Raw genomic sequence first — 18,245 nt, forward strand, 5'->3', positions numbered from 1 at the left:
CTCAGAGGAGATTGGGGCAATAGGGAGTGTCAGCATACTCAGAGATGATGCAATCCAGGGTCTTAAAGCTCTCCTCCAGGGTACCACAGAAAGGTAGGCCATCAGTCACAGCAGATCAAGGGAAGAGGTGACTTACCTAACAGGATATGATAGCCTATGCTTTACCTCCCATGCTTAGAAAATTAGTTCTTCTCTTATTAGTTGGCACTGCTCATGGATTTTTAAAGTAGCAGTTCTCAATGTGTGGCTCGTGACCCCTGTGGGGGTCGAACTACCCTGGTACAGGGGTGCCTAAGACTATCGGAAAACACAGGTATTTACATTACAATTCATAACAGTAGCGGAATTACAGTTCTGAAGTAGCAACAGAAACAAGTCTATGGTTCAGGGTCACTACAACATGACCTGCATTAAAGGGCTGCAGCATTGGGGATGTTGAGAACCATGTCCTAAGGAGTAGGAGTCAGGCAAAAACCCCAGAATAGAGAAAATGTCACTAATACCCCAGTGCCTGCCTTCCAGTGTCATTGCCATGTAGGTCACATGACACATAGCACTGCTTGACATGGCAGTGCACACTACAATCTCAGCACTCTGGAGGCTGAGGTGGGAGGCTGCTGTGAGTTTGTGGCCACCATGTGCTACAGAGTCCTAACTGGTCTCGACAGTCAGAAAGAAAAAGGGCCTTTCTGTGTGTAACCCTGCTCCCATCCCAGCCTGAGCCTTCCCTTGTACTTTTCTTGAAGGATGCTTTGCAGTTATTCCCAGCCCAATTTGGTGGGATTATCAGCACCTGGCTGGTGGACAGCACCCAGCCCCTGCTCCTTCCTCCCTACGCTCCAGAGCACAGGATCCCACCCTCCACAATCACAAGTTTCTTACTCCACACAAGTCAATCCAGAATATATCAGGAGCGTATCAGTGACACCACGGCATCATCAGAGCTACAGATGTAGTGGCTGCTGGCATTAGCGCACTGTGTGGGGTAGTGGGGTGTTAGTGGTAATGCCACAGGGCATCGTGATGATCCCCCTAGTTTGGGAGGCGGAGGCGGTTAAGAGGTCAAGGCCACTATAGACCAACAAGGAATTCTGGCCAGCTCAGGCTGCATAGTAAGTATCGGGGATGTACTCGGGACACCATGCTCACGCTGTCCATGCATAGAGAGACTCGGGGATGTACTCGAACACCATGCTCACGCTGTCCATGCATAGAGAGACTCGGGGATGTGCTCGAACACCATGCTCACGCTGTCCATGCATAGTGAGACTCGGGGATGTACTCGGACACCATGCTCACGCTGCCTTAATTAGCACCCGACCATGGTAGAGCCAGTGCTGGAGGCTTGACCCTGCAGGAATCCTGCTAGTCAGCGCACTGTGTGTAGGTGGAATTTATGCAGAGAACCTTGGAAATCTGAGATTTCCTGAACTCCCAATTTGGTCTTCTAAGACAAAATGTCTCTGTGTAACAATCCTGGCTGTCCTGGAACTCACTTTGTAGACCAGGCTGGCCTTGAACTCACAGAGATCCCCCCGCCTCTGCCTTCCAAGTGCTGGGATTAAAGGCGCGCGCCACCAACACCTGGCTTTGGAGGTTTTTCTTTCTCTGTGGCAGGTAGACTGGAGCACTGGTGTAGCCCACCCTCTGTAGCCAGAACTTGGTTCCAGCAGAATGGTTTTGGAAACAGTTGCTCCTAATGTCAAAGATGGGTTGGCTTAAAAGGTAAAGGAAATTGTAGCCCGATTTCTTTAATATTCTTATACTAGAGTTGAATGCACAGAGCTCAATTGTGGCCGACTTTATAGTTTTATCACTCATGTTTTCAATTGTCCACCAGTGTGTTAGATAAAATTATATGAACTAGGGCATTTCACCTTTATTTTACGTTTAGATGGATTTTGTATTATGCATGTGGTCACAACACTGTGAGGAACGTTTGAGTTAGTGATAACCTCAGCAAACTGCTAAGAATATTAGATAACAGAGTTGTCTTGAAATTTCTATTAGATTAATTTTCTAGTTCTTCGTGTTCGTGTATAGTGTGAACATGAAAATCACCATTCAGTGTGCTTGAGGTGTGTAAGCCCAGTAGTGGCAAAGCACTTGCTTAACGTGCAGAGGGCCTTCGGGAAGAAGAGAAAAGGGAGAAGGGCAGGACGGTAGAAGGACATGGCTACCTTTGCTCTCGGGTCTGCCTTTTTATCTAACTGACGACTCCTGCCTGCGTGCATGTAATGCCAGGGGATAGAACTGTTCTAAAGGAAATTGTTAATCAAATGAGGTTTTTATTTCAGACACATCCTCAGGTGTAATCATGCAGGCACGGTACTTATTAGGTGTAGTTTAATAGGAGCTCCCACTGGTGGCTTAAATATTTTGCTTATGTGCCATCAGCTGCTGTAAACCCCACTGATCTTCCTCCTGTCCTTGAAAGCAGCACAAAGAGTAAGCCGTTTTGGAGTCTTGGTTCTGTGGGAGCAAGGGAGGAGGAGGGACAGCCTGCCCTTTGACGAATGAAGCTGTATGTTTTTAAACTTTGCACAGGGTGCTTCGCAGGAGTCAAAATTGCCAAAGGGACAGATGTTGCCAATTTCAGATGTACAGGGGGAAGGCAAACATTGCTAAGCAACGCTGTACTTGAGAGAGTGTTTTTAGGAGCAGAGCCAGGGGAGTTGTGCCTGGGAGCACGCCTGCTTCTTATGGCTCTGTACCAGGAAGACATGCAAACTTCTTCCTTGTCAGGGCCGCCATTGCTGCCACCAGCACCAACGGCAGTGACCTAGTAAGGCAGGAAAGCTTTTTGGCCATGTAGAAAGGCATTAAGACATGTTCAGGGAGGTAAGTGCCCCACAGCAGGTGTCCAGCCAGAGGTTCAGGAAGGGGAGCCCCAGAAAGGAGATCGAGGGTATGGAATGAGGCAGGAGATGGCTAGGTCTCTTTCTTCTTTTCTCTGTAACAATGGGTGCACCTTGGTTTAGTCTTTTGTGTGCACAACCATAAATAAGGTAAATAGGCTTTGTAGCCACAGGCATTCTGCTCCTCCCTGGTCCACCCGCCGGTGAACTCCTGATAGGTAAGCCAAGCTTCTTGTGGATTTTTTTTTTTTTTTTTTTTTTTTGGCAGTCATCAGAGACTTGGGCTACCTCTTGAGGTTTGCATGACTGTTTGTTTGGACTCTGGAGCCTGCCATCCTATAAAATAGTAGTAGTGAAAGTAGAGAAAGAGAAGGTATACATAGTTTTAAATTTGTAGCAGATGCAACCCGGTTTTATTGTTGTGTGTTTAGAAACATTGTCTCACCATGTAGCTTAGGTAGGCCAGGCCATTCTGTTGCCTCTGTCTCTGAGTGTTATGATTACAGGATTATACCACCGTGCCTGACTACGTGTATCTTGCTAATATATTTATGGCAATTAAAAGCATAAATGGTCAGTGATTCTTATAACTAATACTTATTTCTTGTATTGTTCAAACACTGGTCTCGAATTGACAAATGCTGCAAAGCAATAGGTTAAAGATACTTGTCATTTAAAAGTTGAAGATACTGGTCACTGGGCTGGAGAGATGGCTCAGAGGTTAAGTGCATTGTCTGTTCTTCCAAAGGTCCCAAGTTCAATTCCCAGCAACCATATGGAGGCCCACAACCATCTGTAATGAGATCTGGCCTCTTCTGGCCTGCAGGCATACATGCAGACAGTACTGAGAATACTGTATACATAATAAATAAATACATCTTTTTAAAAAAAGATACTGGTCATTGAATTGTGCACATGTATTATTCTTTTAAGATCTTGTGCCTTTGTTTATTTTTTCTTCAGATATGTTGAATTCTAAGTCTAGTTTAGAAGATGGGGGCACATGCATGCATGCTCACACTGGTACATGTGAGTACAGGTGCCCTTAGAAGCCAGAGGTGTTACGTCCTTCTGGTATAAGAGTCCCAGGTATTTGTGAGCCTCTTGATGTGGATGCTGCTCATACTATGGTCCTGCAAGAACGGTAGGCATCTTTTTTCCACCCCTTCCAGGCAGAGTTTCTGTTCTGGAATTTGCTTTGTAAACCAGGCTGGTCTTGAACTCACAGAGATCCTTCTTCCTCTAATTAAAGGCCTGTGCCACTGCAGCCTGGAGGTAATGTGCATTCTTAACCACTGAGCCATCTTTCCAGCTTCTTCCACAAGTTCCAAGGTGTCGCAGTAGCAAGGCCTTTCAGAGGCCAGAGGTGTTTCAGTACATGCTTACAATAGTGCATGCTGTTGTATAGATAAACTACTTGTTCCTTTATCTTTGAACTTCTCACTGTATTTGGTTTTGTTTTGGCTTTTTAGCATTGTCTGTGGTCCCGTCATCTGTATGTGTCTGGAGTATTGATTTATCTGATGAAAAACTCTAATAAGAAAAGATGCCAATGTCTCCATCTTTCCTCTCAGAATATAGAATGTTCTCACTTTAAGCCATATTGCCAGGCGGTGCCTGCCTTTAATCCCAGCACTTGGAGGCAGAGGCAGGCAGATCACTCTGAGTTTGAGGCCAGCCTTGTCTACAGAGTGAGTAAAAACAAAAACAAAAACAAAAAAACCCAAAAAGCTACCTTGGAATTGACCATCAAATAGTTTAAAGGAGAGAACGCTTTCAAATTATCGGTTTGGCCGGGCGGTGGTGGCGCACGCCTTTAATCCCAGCACTCGGGAGGCAGAGGCAGGCGGATCTCTGTGAGTTCGAGACCAGCCTGGTCTACAAGAGCTAGTTCCAGGACAGGCTCCAAAACCACAGAGAAACCCTGTCTCAAAAAAAAAAAAAAATCAAATTACCGGTTTGTTCCTTTGGATTTTTAAGACAGGGCTTCTCCGTGTCGCCTTGGCTGTCCTGGAACTTGATCTACACCAGACTGGCCTGGAACTCAGAGATCCTCCTGCCTCTGCCTCCTGAGTGCTGGGATCAAGGCGAGCACCACCGCCTGGCACTCTCCTTGTTTTTAAGCAGTTTTCCAGCTGTTTCACTTTATCTACAAACGTCTGTCATTACAAAACCAACTGCTGGACACGGAGACGACACTTAAGGTCAGTTAAAGGCTTCACTTTGTCCCCCATTACCATGTCAGGAAGGAAGTGGTGCGCTCCACTACCGTTTTCCCACGGGCCGTGTGCCAGGTGTCGGAAGTGTCAGGAGAACCCTGCTGGATCACGTATATCTGAGCTGCAGTTTGGCTTCTAGAGACGGTTATTTTGTTGCGACTGTTAGCATCATCGGCTCTTGTTTCCCATGGTCTCTCTTCTCTGTGTTGTGGTTAGAGACATGAGAGGCGGTGAGTGTAAGAATATCTGGAATTGAGGTGAATGCGGCTGTTTGTGTGTGCCCTGGAGATAGGAGTGTGAGGACCACGGGCCCTGTGTGTGCACCCCATGGACAACAGACAGAAACTGGCATGTGAGAGACGAAGGGTTTGAAAGGATCCGGTGACTGATGCTGTTGTCTTACTTTTTAAAATTGTTGTGAACAAGCCAGACCTGGTGGCACTTACCCAGCCCTCGGGAGGCAGAGGCAGATGGATCTCTGTGAGTTCAAGGCTGGCCCGCTCTGCAAACTGACAGGCTCCAAAGCTACACTGGAAAACTATCTTGAAAAACCAAACCAAAAAAAAAAAAAAAAAAAAAAAAACCCAGAAAAGAAAAAGAAAAAAATAAGAAAATTATAGTGAATAGCTTAGAATCAGAAAATATTATAGTACTTTTCAAGTAGTTTCTCCTTTCTCCCGTCCCCCTGTAGGCAGTTCCACACCTTGCTCCTCCTGTATTAAGTACTATTGAGGAATGTTAAGTGTTTATTCAGAACTTTGCTATTAAGTATATTTTTGTTTTTGATTGGTTAGCAATGACTAGCCAGGGACCTTTGCTGAAGTCCTAGGCAGTTTCTCTGTCCTTCCAGGACAATTGATATACAAAGATAAGCCAGGAACAGATGAAGTCTGCTTTGGGATTCCGTGTGACGATTAAGTTTCTTCTCTCCTCTCGTTTCCTCCATCTGTCCTCTTCCTTTGAGAGAGGGTCAGTCTGGAGTTCACAAACTATGGTCTTAGTCTCCAGTTAAACCAGTAGACACAGGCTTACATGCTACTTGAATTTGGTTTTAAACGGGCTGTACGAAAGCAAAATTTAGGTGTTTGTTGGTACCCCTAAATCAATGGTTTATAACTGCTATAATATTCTGACAGTACATTCTTAAAGCCTTTTTTTCCTTTTCTTTTTGTGGATTTGGGATTGAACCTAATGCCTCGTGCATGCTCGTCAAGTGCACAGTAAGATTTTCTTACACTGTACCAATTTAGTTGTTTCTTTTAAATGTGTGGAAGCGTAGACAGACTCTTCCTTCCTCCTCCTGTGTTTGTTACAGTATCCTTAATCCCCAGGGGAGTTTGAAGCTGTTTGTACCACTGTTGTAATTTTCTTCCCCTTCTCTCCCCCATCCTTGCTGGATTCTGGTTTTTGTTTTTGAAAATAATCGATGCCAGGAGACAGACAAGCAACACCTAGCCTGGAGGAGACGTTGTGATTACTGCCATTGGTAAGCCTGGGATAAAACCATTGCCTTCGTCTGGACAAGGCACGGATTAAACGGTTTATCTCATTCCTATGACTTCAGCTGCTTTCAGCCTCCTCCAGAAACTGGCTGCAAGTCGCGCCCAGTCCCTTCCTTCAGATGCCTCTGTAGCCTCAGCTTATACTTAGCTAGAAAAAGAAAAGGTCCAAGCATGCCATGAAACTCAGAGTTAAACATCACTTCCAAACACCGCATGCCACTTAAATGTGACAGACACGGACACTTAAAGGAAGAGCGGGTTTAAGTGTCTGTAAACATCTCATGATTGACAAAGTAATTGGCACTGTTGACTTAGACGCGAACCGTATGTTAATATGATTTGTGGGAGACAGGAACAGCAAGAGAGACAGAATGTGCATGTGCGCGTGCGCACACACGCTTGCGAGCGGCACAGAGGTCGCGCAGAGTGCACAATGACAGCACATCCAACTGTGGGCTCACACCCTACATGAAGAGGTGCTCATATTTCCTCAATTGATGTCCACACTCAACAATCTCTCAAGCACACATTTTAGTAAGCAGAACTGGGTTTCAGAAGGAGAAATAGATCGTATGGGTTAGGCCATTTGCAAGGACTTGTCTTTTTCTTTCTTTTTTAAAACCACTGCCATTAGTTGTCTAGACCTGCTCTCTGTGGGTTTTTTTTTCGCCTTTTAGTGCCTACTAGCCATTCTCACCAAATCATTCATGGTTGCTAAACCCACAATGGTCTTCACAGCTGTGATCTTTCATCAAGGGCCCAGTGTTTTAGAGGCTTACCCCATTGGGATTTCAGTTCCCAACACTGCATGGTGAATGGTGATCATCCACAGGTAGGAAGCTGAAAAGTGAGGTTTGGTGTGGTCCCCATTAGTGGCGTGGTGAAGCTGCTGTTGCTTGACCATCTGTCCATCCAGGTACCACTTCTAAGTGACTCTCAACACGAATTCCTGACTTTATGCTAAGGTGTTAGTTCACTGGCTGGTATAGGTGCGTCAGCACTAGTAGGTACTGTTCCATTTGTCTTCAGTGAACCTTGCAAATGCTACCAAAAATCTAGGAACTCAGAATCTTGTGAGCAGAAATAGTGTTAGAAACCAGACCCGGCGGCACCTCCCTTTTGTTAGCATTTGCGTCAAGTTAACGTTTGCGATCCCCTATGAAGAGGACAGCTATTCACTACTTAATTTGCTTTTGTTCCTTGAATGCAGATCTCAAGAATCCAAACCCCAGGTTTCATAATTACCAATGTTACTTTCTCTTAATAAAGTTGTAAACAGGATTTCGAGGATGGAAAAGTTCAGTCAATTCAGACTGAGATTTTACTGCGTTTCCATGTGTGTTTAGAAAATGAACCCTCTTTATGACTCTGATTAAAACAAAGCTTCAGTCGTGTGGTCAGATGACTGGCTTGCCTTGGAAGGAACACAAAATTGTTTAATTACTATTATTGGTCTTTAAGGACTACTTCCTGTAAGGTTTTTTGTTTGTTTTGTTTTTACCCTTCCCCCATTTTCAGTGCACTTTTGCTTTGGTTTGTAAGTCAGAAGGATGCCATAGTTTGTGGCTACCAGAGCAGTTTCCCTGAAAGTGTACCTTGGACAAGTAGGACTGCAGGCTCTCATTTCCTGCCAGTGCAGACAGACTGGGGGCCTTCTCTGCGCTGTGTGGCTGTGGGACGCACCCCCTGCCTTTAGCCCAGCCCAGCATGCCCCCGCCTGGAGGGGACAGACAATCCGTAGGGTCATTACTGTAAGGACTGAGGTGAAGAAAGACTGCAGTAGCCTCATCTCTTCCAGATTCTCCCACCAGGGGAGTCCGCAGCAGCATCACCCTCCAGGAGAAGGTCTTGCGGGGAAGTCCTTATAAACTTTTATGCACCTTCCTCCTAAAAAGTTGTTTGGAGAACCATGGAGACTTCTGCAAACACTGTCTAATTAGATGTCTGCTAACCCCTATGTCTGGCTGCAGTTGGATGCTCCGAAGAGGTGTTTCGGGACACGAGTGATTTTGTGTGTGACTGCTCTTTTTCACTTCTTATCAGTGGTCCAGGGCTCCTGTGAATGTAGCTCAGTGGTTGATGTGTGCTTAGCATTCCAGAAAAATTCAAAGAAAAGTTCAAAGAAACTTCACACTATTTAGGGGCCAGTGCAATGGCTGAATGAGCAAAGACACCTGCCACCAACCCCGATGACCCGAGTTCAGTCCCGGGGACCTGGACTGTGGAGGAGAGGGCCAGTGTCTACAGTGTCCTCTGACTCACCCGGACACACTTGGGGATGTATGCACACAGCTACATGCGTACACATGGACCTAAATAAATATATTAAAAAAGCCGGTCTACTTTTTGGAAACACTTTTTAGAGAGATGAAACATGTTTAACAGCCTTCAATAAAAATATGTTTTTAAAATGATATATGTGTGTTGTTTCTGCACCTGAGCATTGCCGATGGAGGCCAGAAGGGAGGCGTGTGGGCTGTTCAGTGAGCCGTGTCTTATAAACTGCTCATCCATCTTTCCAACCCAATTAATAATCATTCAAAGAAGATTGTATCAGTTAAATGCAACTTGCATAGCATACTTTCAGTTAAAGAAAACTGTTTAGGATGCCTTATTTAGTGATTCTCTTTGATTAATAGCCCCAAAACACCCCTGGGTTTCTGTGTGTGTGTGTGCACGTATTGTGGTTATTGCTTTTAATTCGTCTGTAAGTGTGCCCATGTATGCATCTAGGAGCCTCAAAAACTCTTATCCTAAAGTTTGGTGTATATTGCTTCCCACGGGCTATGATACTATAATGCTTGCTCCTTTATGTGTTTTGCGGCTGAAGTGGGCACACCCAGCAGTGTGATCCTGTCCTTGGAGCCAACCTAGCATTGTAGGTGATTTACTGCATATTCAGAGTACAATTAACATTATGTCAAGCCTTGTTCAGTCAGGTCTTTTGGTTTCCGTCTCTAATCTTTCTTAGATGTGATGATTATGGCATCTTCATATAATTGCATCTATTTATTTGTATGGCTGAGATTTTGACATGCACTGTCTTATTTCTTCCCTGTAGAACTCTTCCCAGGCTTTGCGTGTTCCACGTTTGTACATTCAGTACTTATTACTTGCCCATGTGTTTTAGTGTGTGTGATATGCATGTGTAAACCAACATTGTGTGTACGTACTTGTAGAAATGTTTGCATGTGTATGAAAGCGAGCAAGCTTGTGCCACAGTGGACACGCCAGAGGACAGCCTTTACTCTAACATGGTCTCTTCATTTTTACCTGTGTGTACCAGGGTCACTGACCCTCATGTCTACAGATCCTCCTGTTTCTGCTTCCTGTCTTGCCTCAGGAGCCCTGAGTGAGGTTACAGATGTGTGTTGCTGTGCACACCCTTACGGTGGGTTCTGGAAAGCCCAGCTGAGTTCCTCACACAAGAAGCAAACTCCTCGGTCCCTTGTTCAGTACTTAAGTTTAATTGCTAGAAAGAGAGCCAAAACTGCCTTTCTCTCAAAGATATTCTCGTTTTGTTTGGGGAATGAGAGCATGCCTGGGCCCTGTTCCTTCTGCATCGTGTCCACACTGGCTGCCAATCTGTAGGCAGCTGCTCAGTGCTGTACTGTGCACCATGAGTGGGAACCGATGGGCCCTGCCGAGGGCCGTTCCTCAGAGGAGGCGGGTGGGGCCTAGGAGCTGAAGACAAGAGTCTTAACCTTTCTATTTCAATCTAATGTTTGTGAGTTATTTCTGTTTTTGCAAGCCAAGGAGAAACAGGGACAGAGGGTTCGCTGTCCTCGCTGTATGGTATTGTTTCTACACAGGTAGCACAGGTGTGGATTTCTAGTTCCAACAGCCTACGGCACCTACTGTTATCAAAGCCCTCATATTTGAAATTCCTTTATGTGGATGGTGTTTTGCCTGCATGTGTGTTTGTGTATCACATGGATGCCTGGTGGCCACGGAGGCTGGAAGAGAGCACTGAAGCTATAGATGTGGGTGCTGGGGTCCCGCCGAGGTCCTCTGGGAAAGCAGCTTGTGCCACGTCTCTAGCCCCAGAAGTCAGGATTCTAAGTGTGAAGAATGGAAACACACCAGCAAATGTGGGGTGTGGTCAAGTCAGGGGTGGGGCTAAGTTGGCTGGCCCCTGCCGTCACAGAACTTGTAGCCTAGAAGAAGCAGAGGTAGTGACTAGTAGGTCAGTGGAGTATAGATTAAAGTCTGGGAGACTCAGTGTGACACACACGGTAGGCAGCTTTGGGGGAGACAGTCTGCAGCAGAGTATGCCTCTCGGAGTGGCCCGAGGAACACCTTTGCAACTTGGTGAAGGGAACAGCAGGGCCTGCCTTCCCTATCCCCTGAGGGTTGGTTGAACAGGTGATGGGGAAGGGGAGAGGATTCCAGTCAGGGACACAGGGACACGCACCTCAGGGAGCCAGCAGGGCAGGAAAGCAGCAGATAGCAACCCAAGGAGCAGTATGCTGGAAGAAAAGCTTGCACATTATTAAGGAACACTTTGCTAATTCATGTTGGCGCTGGGCATCCCCTGTGTTGGTTCTTCCTGTCAGCTTTTAAAGTTCCCTGACGGTGCACTTGACTTCATACTGCCCCTGTGAAGTGGCTAGATGTGGTAATAGTCTCCTTTATCACAAGAAGGAAATAGTCCTAAGAGGTTGAATTCTCTCCAAGATTACTGAGCAGGTCCTGAGCAAAACCACCCTAGAGAAGCTGGGATCTTTTGGCTCCCCTCTTCAGTGTCCAGCCTCTGTGACCCCCACTTCCTGGTAAGCCTTTATGAAAACAGCGCCATTATAAAAATTGCTGTCCTGCCGAAACTTGATACTGAACGGAGCACTGCAGAAAGGAGCCTCTGGTCTCGGTGGCAGGGGTTTCTTCTGTTCATTTCCTTTTAGCTTAGTGAAGCAAAGTTCAGAAGACCTTTGGAAATGCTCTTCTTTTTGATGTCAATACCGAGTGTTGTTCTCGGAGGCGAGAGATCAGAACGCGGCCAGAATTCTGCTTTTCTTTCTTTCTTTTTGGTCTGAAGCACTTGCATGGGGTAGCAGTGAGAGTGAAATGTGAACCCCCAAAATCGTTTTGCTGCTTTAGAAGGAAATGAAGAAACACTGCACCTTATCCAATGGTCTCCCGGTGTGTTGTCTCAGGCACAGGCAGCCTTTGGAAAGCCAGTTTGACAGGATCTTGAAGCTTCTTGGCTCAGCCGCTTCCAGAGCTTTTGTGCAGACTCGTGTGTCAGCCAGTTTTCGTCTGCCTGTTGTAGAAACCGCCTACCACAGTGGTTGATAGGAGAATGAAATTGGATAGTGTACACCATTCCCTGAGACACTTTAATTGATCTTAAGTTTTTTTGAAATAGGGATGTGTATCTTGACTGATGGACACATCTACTGGACTGATTTCTCCATGCCAAGCCTAGTGATCAATTTTATAATCAGTGGCATCAATTTGAGGAAATTATAGTATGTTTAAGAGTGTAATACAGTGCCAGAGTATAATATGCCTTCAGTAAGTAGCTGCTCTATTCTCTGCTTAATGGACGGGGCTATTGTTGGGTTAAGGCTGTGCCCCAGTAGGGAAGGAAGGCTGCCTGAACGTTGGTCTCTGTGTAGAATCCACGAGGGAAGTGACAGCAGAGGTGCAGGGTGGTTGTTGACCTGCTCTAGGGAGCATAGACACAGAGTGCGGAGACAGCGTGAGAGTTGGGAGTTCCTGATCAGCAATCATTGGTTTATTATTATCTTGTGTTCCATAAGAATTTTTTTTTTTTTTTTGAATCTGCCATTGAGCCTCATTCGCCTAGCCAGGACTGACAGTTCATTCTTTGGCAAGAGCTACCAGGAGAGCCTGGTTCTGCTCAGCAGGAATGACAGTGCAGAGCCTGAGCCTGGCGGGGGGAATGTGGATTTTAAGAGCCTGATTAGCACACCGGTGTGCTCAGAATCCCCTCCCTTTTTGGGAAGTTTCCTTTCGGTGGCAGACTTTGAGGTGCCAAGCTGTACTTTATTACACGGGGCAGCCTGTCCAGTTCTCTGACTCGGTTCTTATTTGGAGGGAGAGAGGAGCCAGAGAGACTTGAGCTACACTGACTCTCTTGTAGCTTCTTTTATTCACATAATTATTTATTATTTAGACGTGTGTGCATTGTGTGCATGTGTGCATATGGCATGGCACACATGTGGAGGTCGGAAGAAAACGGGCGGGACTGGTTCTCTCTACCATGTGGCTTGTGGGCATTGAAGTCAGATCATCAGACTTGTACCTTTGCCCGCTGAGCCATCTCATCAGCCCTTTCTCGTAAATATTGGTTCTGAGCTAGTGTGGTGCATGGGGGAGTGCGAGGGAGAAAGGGCGCACGCACTGACTGTCCCTGCAGCAGTTCATAGTGTGTGGGGGCGGGGGATGGGGAGAGAACAACGGGAATCAAATGCTATCCCTGGGAAAGCAGAATAAGAGATTGGGGAGGGGGCTTCTTTTAGCGATTTAAGTACTTTGTAGTCATGAAATAGAAAAATGAAATGAAATGAAATTTATGCCCTGGCAGTACATGCATGGGCAGCTTGTATATGGAGGTTCTGTTGAACTGTCCATATTGGGTTTTATTCTCCAAGTTGAGGACAACTGACCAGGTCTCTTCCTCAAGAGATTTTATTACAGATGGTTGTGAGCCACCATGTGGTTGTTGGGAACTGAACTCAGGACCTTTGGAAGAGCAGGCAGTGCTCTTAACTGCTGAGCCATCTCTGCAGCCCCCAGGCATGAAATTATCTCAGCGGAAAGTGCTTCCCACCTCTTTCTGGTTCCGGAACAAATGGGCAAGCCCTTTTGCTGTTCCTCATCATAGCGTGCTTTTCCATTTAACTAATTGCCAGCCACAAATTCCCACTTTCATCCCTGCCCCAGGCTGGGGGAGGAGACAGTTGACTCTTTCTAATAGTGGCTGTCAATCATTGAAATCAGCATATAGTCATAGTGTGTGTGCCCAGGTAAAAACACTGTGGGTTTTTTTTTTTTATGTGACATTTATGCTAGAATGTGGCACTATCATTTTTGGTCCAGATTTTTAACATCTTTTGATGGTTTTTGGAAACTGTGTTACTTTTGACGGGTGGAATGTCTGGTAGTTGGATGGGGTAGGGTTTCCTTAACTTTCTGTGGTCATATCTGCATATCTGTGAACTTCCTGGCCATGCCTCAGAAATAACAAGCTTCAAAAATGCACACAGAATCACCATCGGGGTATTTACTTGTTTTGAACATGGACCAAGGCAGATCACATTGCATTTGAATTTTGGCATGACGGTTAGACTCAATTACAGCCTGGTGCAAAAGTTTGTACTTTTTTTTTTTTAATTTTTCCTAAATTAGGCCAAGACCAAATGCTGGATTAATAAACCTCAATTGTGAATTAGCAACCAGTATTATAGTATAATACACCTTTAAATCGTTGCTGAGTCCAAGGGAAGACTGCTTTGCATCTGTCTGTTTCTGTGAGGTGGTAAACTAACTGGAGCATCACCTGTGTGACGTGGGGGTGGCAGAGACACGGAGGGCGTGGGACATTGTGGCGGTGCTGTGTGCACGATGGCTCAGCCACTGAAAACTGCAGATTTGTGGGCTGTGTACCATGTTTCTAATGTAGAAAAATTGCTTTAGACGTCACCTTTTTTGTTTTCTTTGTACTTAAGGTTTCTCCAGCACTGCCTGTGATGGCGGTCCTTGTTTCTGTTTAGCGAGAGATGAAGTGCAAGCATGCGTAGCCGGTCTCGGTTCCCAGTCAGTTATGTCCTCACCCCTGTGTTGTCCTCTGTGTACAAATGTGTGTGAGCATGTGTCTGCAGAGTAACCTTCTGATGGAAGTGAGATAAGACTCAATTTTTATTGAAAATGAGTTTTTTAGGGGCTGGAGAGATTGCTGAGCAGTTATGAGTTTATAGGTGTCTTCCAGAGGACCCGCGTTCAATTCCCAGTGCCTGTGACATGCAGCTTACAACCTTGTATAACTCAAGCTCTAGGGGTTCTGACATCCTCCTGGCTTTTGGGGATTACTCACATGTCTGTCTGTCTGTCTGTCTGTCTCTCTCTCTCTCTCTCTCTCTCTCTCTCACACACACACACACACACATACACATCTTTAAACATAAGATGAGTTTTAGAAAACTACACTGAAGAGCTATGAGTGACTGGCACTACAGTGGTTCCAGTTGTGCTCAGACGACCTCCGTGTCTATGTTCTTAGCTTATCCTTGGATGTTGTTGTAAGTTAGTCAGCTGTGCTAGCTGATTTCATCTGTTGTCTCCATTTCTGTTACACCTGTTGCCCACTTAGATTCACTAACATGTTCCTCTCTCTTCCCTCTCATCAACCCTTCCATCACCCCTCTCCTCCTCTTTTTTCCCCTCCCCTCCTTCCTTCTTTAGCAGGGCAAGTGTCCCCAGCTCTCACTCTGTTTAGACACATTGTCCACAGTTAGCCTCAACCTAACGGTCACATTTAGTTTGGTGTGGGTGTGGGTGTGCCTCCAACTTCCTGCTCACTCTTCCTCTGATGAAGTGGTTTGACTCTGTCTTGTACAGTGCAGTTACTAGTGCTCCATTGTGAAGGGCAGGTCCTGAAGTGAGCCTACCTGCGCGAATCCACACCTGCACCCACCATTGTCATCACTTCCCTGTTGAGCCTTTTACATTGAGCTTTTCCTTCATTTCCTTTGCAGCAGACGTTCTCCAATGAAGCTCACTGCGTTGAAGAGATTCTGAAGGTAAGTCCATAATTCCCGCGCATCATTTGCCGACACCCTGAAGCAAGCAGACAGGCGCTCATGTGAGCGCTCTTTCGTGAGCAGTGCCGTTCCGACATGGAGCACGATCCCACCTCTACCAGATTCTACTTGCTAAGATGACGTTTACAACGGCAAGAATTTGGAGCAGAGTTGTACAAGTCTCTCAAGTTTTCTATTTGCCCATAGCGACCGAGGATTGGTGCTCATGTCCCACAGAAGAAAAAACTTATGTGGGTGTAGCATAGGAGACACCAGGTTTAAACCCCATATCCTGATTCTGGGTTTTTATACAGTGAAACCTGGTGTTCATGGCCTCTTTAATGAGATCTCGAAACTTGAAAAACTGGAGCCAAGTATGGCAGTGTGTGCTTTTATTCCTAGCACTCCACGGCAGAGAAGACAGGTGATCTCTGTAAATTTCAAGGTTCCCTGGTGAGATCCTGTGTGTTTCTGTCATGTGTGTGTGTGCGCGCGCGCGTGCGTGCGAACACGGTTTGGTGGGGGTTTGGGGGAGAGAAGAGAAGGAGAGAGGGAGATGAATGGCCATATCTTTTTGTTACTTGGTTTTTCCTTGCTTCCTGTGAGTCCTGTAGTGTATCGCTGTATGTATAACCTCTCTTGTTAATGCGCTCTCCTGTATACACTGCACACTCGCTCTGGTTTTCTTGCACTAGAATGATGTATTCCTTAAAAACAAAAATCTTAGTATATTCTTTTGAACTACAAACTTTCTTTTGTCAAGTCAGAGAACTGTGTAAACTATCATGTGACTTACCTTTGCTCGAATTCCTAGGAATTCAGAACTTATTTTATTGCTTGTATATAGTAATTGTGGCTACTGGGGGCCTGTGTGTTTCTTTCTTACTCTTCTAATTTGCTTCTGTTGGTCTTAATATTCTTGTGTCTTTTATTATAAGGTTTGATTTATTTTGAAGTTCTAAGTCTATGGACTTTATTTTCTACTGTTTATTTTTGCCTCTAAAATACATATTTACCCCTAAATTTACTTTTACCCTCTTCATTGTGAAAATACTAAGCAATGCTGTTGTTTGCAGCCAGTAAATAAGGTCATTGGTTCGTTTGTTCATTCTTTCTTTTTTGGTAAATTTTTATTTATTTATTTATCTATCTTTGCAGAAAGTATTTGGGCGGCTATGTGAACGGTGCTTGCATCATTTCTGTGTGCACTCAGCATTCCTTCTGTAGCTGGGGCTTTTCGGTCCTTCTGCTGAGCCGCACTTTGCAATGCTAAAGGCTGATGTTCTTGCCAACGAGCAATGACAGTGAATATTTAGCTAATTACCTCGCTCAGGTTTTTGTGTCACCTTTTACTTTTCTGGGTGCTAAAATACTCCATATATAAACTCAAAAAAATAGTGTCTTAGTTATAGATTACCATTTAGCATTTTCTCTGAAGCAATGTGTAGTGGCTTTTTAATTGTAATTTAATAAATAAAGCTTTCCTGACGATCTGAGAGTAAAGCAGCTCCACCGGGTCAGCCTTACGTACAGACCAGGTAATGGTAACACACATTTAATCCTAGTATCCACCATACACGTACCTTTAATCTTCATAGCCACACTAGTTGCTATAGAAACCAGGCAGCACACACCTTTAACCTCAGTCCTAGAGAGGATTATAAAACGGGAGGAGACAGCTCTCACGCACAGCCTGATTCTGAGATTCCTGGAGGCAGGATTGCCATTTCAGACTGAGGTCAAGGTGAGAGTCATTGGCTGGCTGCTTTGCTTTTTGTGTCTTCAGGTTGAGCCTCAGTTTCTCTCTGAGCTTTGTTCTGTATTCACCCAACCAACGTTGACGGGCTGGGACGGTGACCCTCTATGGGCAGTGCTTCTTGTAGGTTTTTGTTTTAGTTTTTCAAGACAGGATTTCTCTGTGTAGCCATAACTGTCCCAGAACTCACTCTGTAGACCAGGGAAAGCTGGCCTCCAAAGCACAGTCATGTGTCTCTGCCTCCCTAGTGCTGGGATTAAAGACATGCACCACTACCACCCAGCTTTCTTGTAGGTTTTGATATTTGTTAGTATAAGACAAACATATCCTCTCTTTAGGGAGGATAGTATTGGGCACTAATGAAAACATCCACCCTCCCTTCCTTCTCCCCACAGTGCTACTGTAATACACTTAGATATACTGGGGATGCTTGAGCAAAACATGCAAGCATTTTTCCCATTTGGAAGTCAAAAGTGGTAATCTAAAGAATGCCCACAGCTGAAGAGGCATGGGCCTTTTCACAGAGAAAAAAAAAAACACAGCTCTATCCTTTCTGAGGTTGGCTTCCTTATGGTCGAAGGAGGGTTCTGAGCTAGCAGGGGACCCCAGTTGTGATCCAATGTCCTGCTCAAAGTTCAGCAATCTATCCAGATGGCCAGGAATCCACGGACAGTTCCCTAAGAGTGAAAACCAACCGTAGATGATGGTGTTGTCTGGTGTCAGTTCTCACTGGTTCTGTAGAGCCATGTTTTAGGCTGCAAGTGTTCTTTCTGATGAAGGGGAAGCAGGGTACGCAGGGCACTCCCTGGGATCTGCAGCCAGAGTCAGCCGGTTAGTGGTATAGTTCTGGGGCCCATGGAAGAGAATGCCTAGGCATCACCTCAGCCTTCTGGTGTTGGTTTCCGATGGAGCAGCATCATCCCCTGCTTCTTCTTCATTTATTTGCTATGCAGACGGGTTTTTAGATATCATTGCTTCCATGGGGATCAAGGTAGGAAAGGTGAAGTTACAATGCAGTGATGGGGGCAAGGACAGACTTGCAGGAAGTGGGTGGGGTTAATAGTGGGGTGGGAAGTCTTAAGGTTAGACAAGTGTGCGTTTTAGAGAAACAGGTGGATCTGGACTCAAATGAGCAAGGAGGAGAG

The 18,245-nt window shown here is 45.5% G+C and overlaps 1 protein-coding gene across 5 annotated transcripts in view; it reads left to right on the top strand.

The window, feature by feature from the left end:
* The window catches only part of Aff1 (AF4/FMR2 family member 1), a 158,638-nt gene that overhangs the window by 95,002 nt on the left and 45,391 nt on the right, over positions 1-18,245 (top strand). For 3 of the 5 annotated variants that reach the window (XM_041641966.1, XM_041641967.1, XM_041641969.1), the window contains one exon: positions 15,300-15,344. In XM_041641966.1, the coding sequence (XP_041497900.1) occupies positions 15,300-15,344 (45 nt within the window). The remainder of the gene's footprint in view (positions 1-15,299; positions 15,345-18,245) is intronic. The other 2 variants (XM_041641968.1, XM_041641970.1) reach the window with 1 other exon arrangement.

This window comes from Microtus oregoni, unplaced genomic scaffold (genome assembly GCF_018167655.1).
Source record: "Microtus oregoni isolate MIOR12 unplaced genomic scaffold, Mior012 000072F_ref0000427, whole genome shotgun sequence".
In the NCBI taxonomy this organism is placed as follows: domain Eukaryota; kingdom Metazoa; phylum Chordata; class Mammalia; order Rodentia; family Cricetidae; genus Microtus; species Microtus oregoni.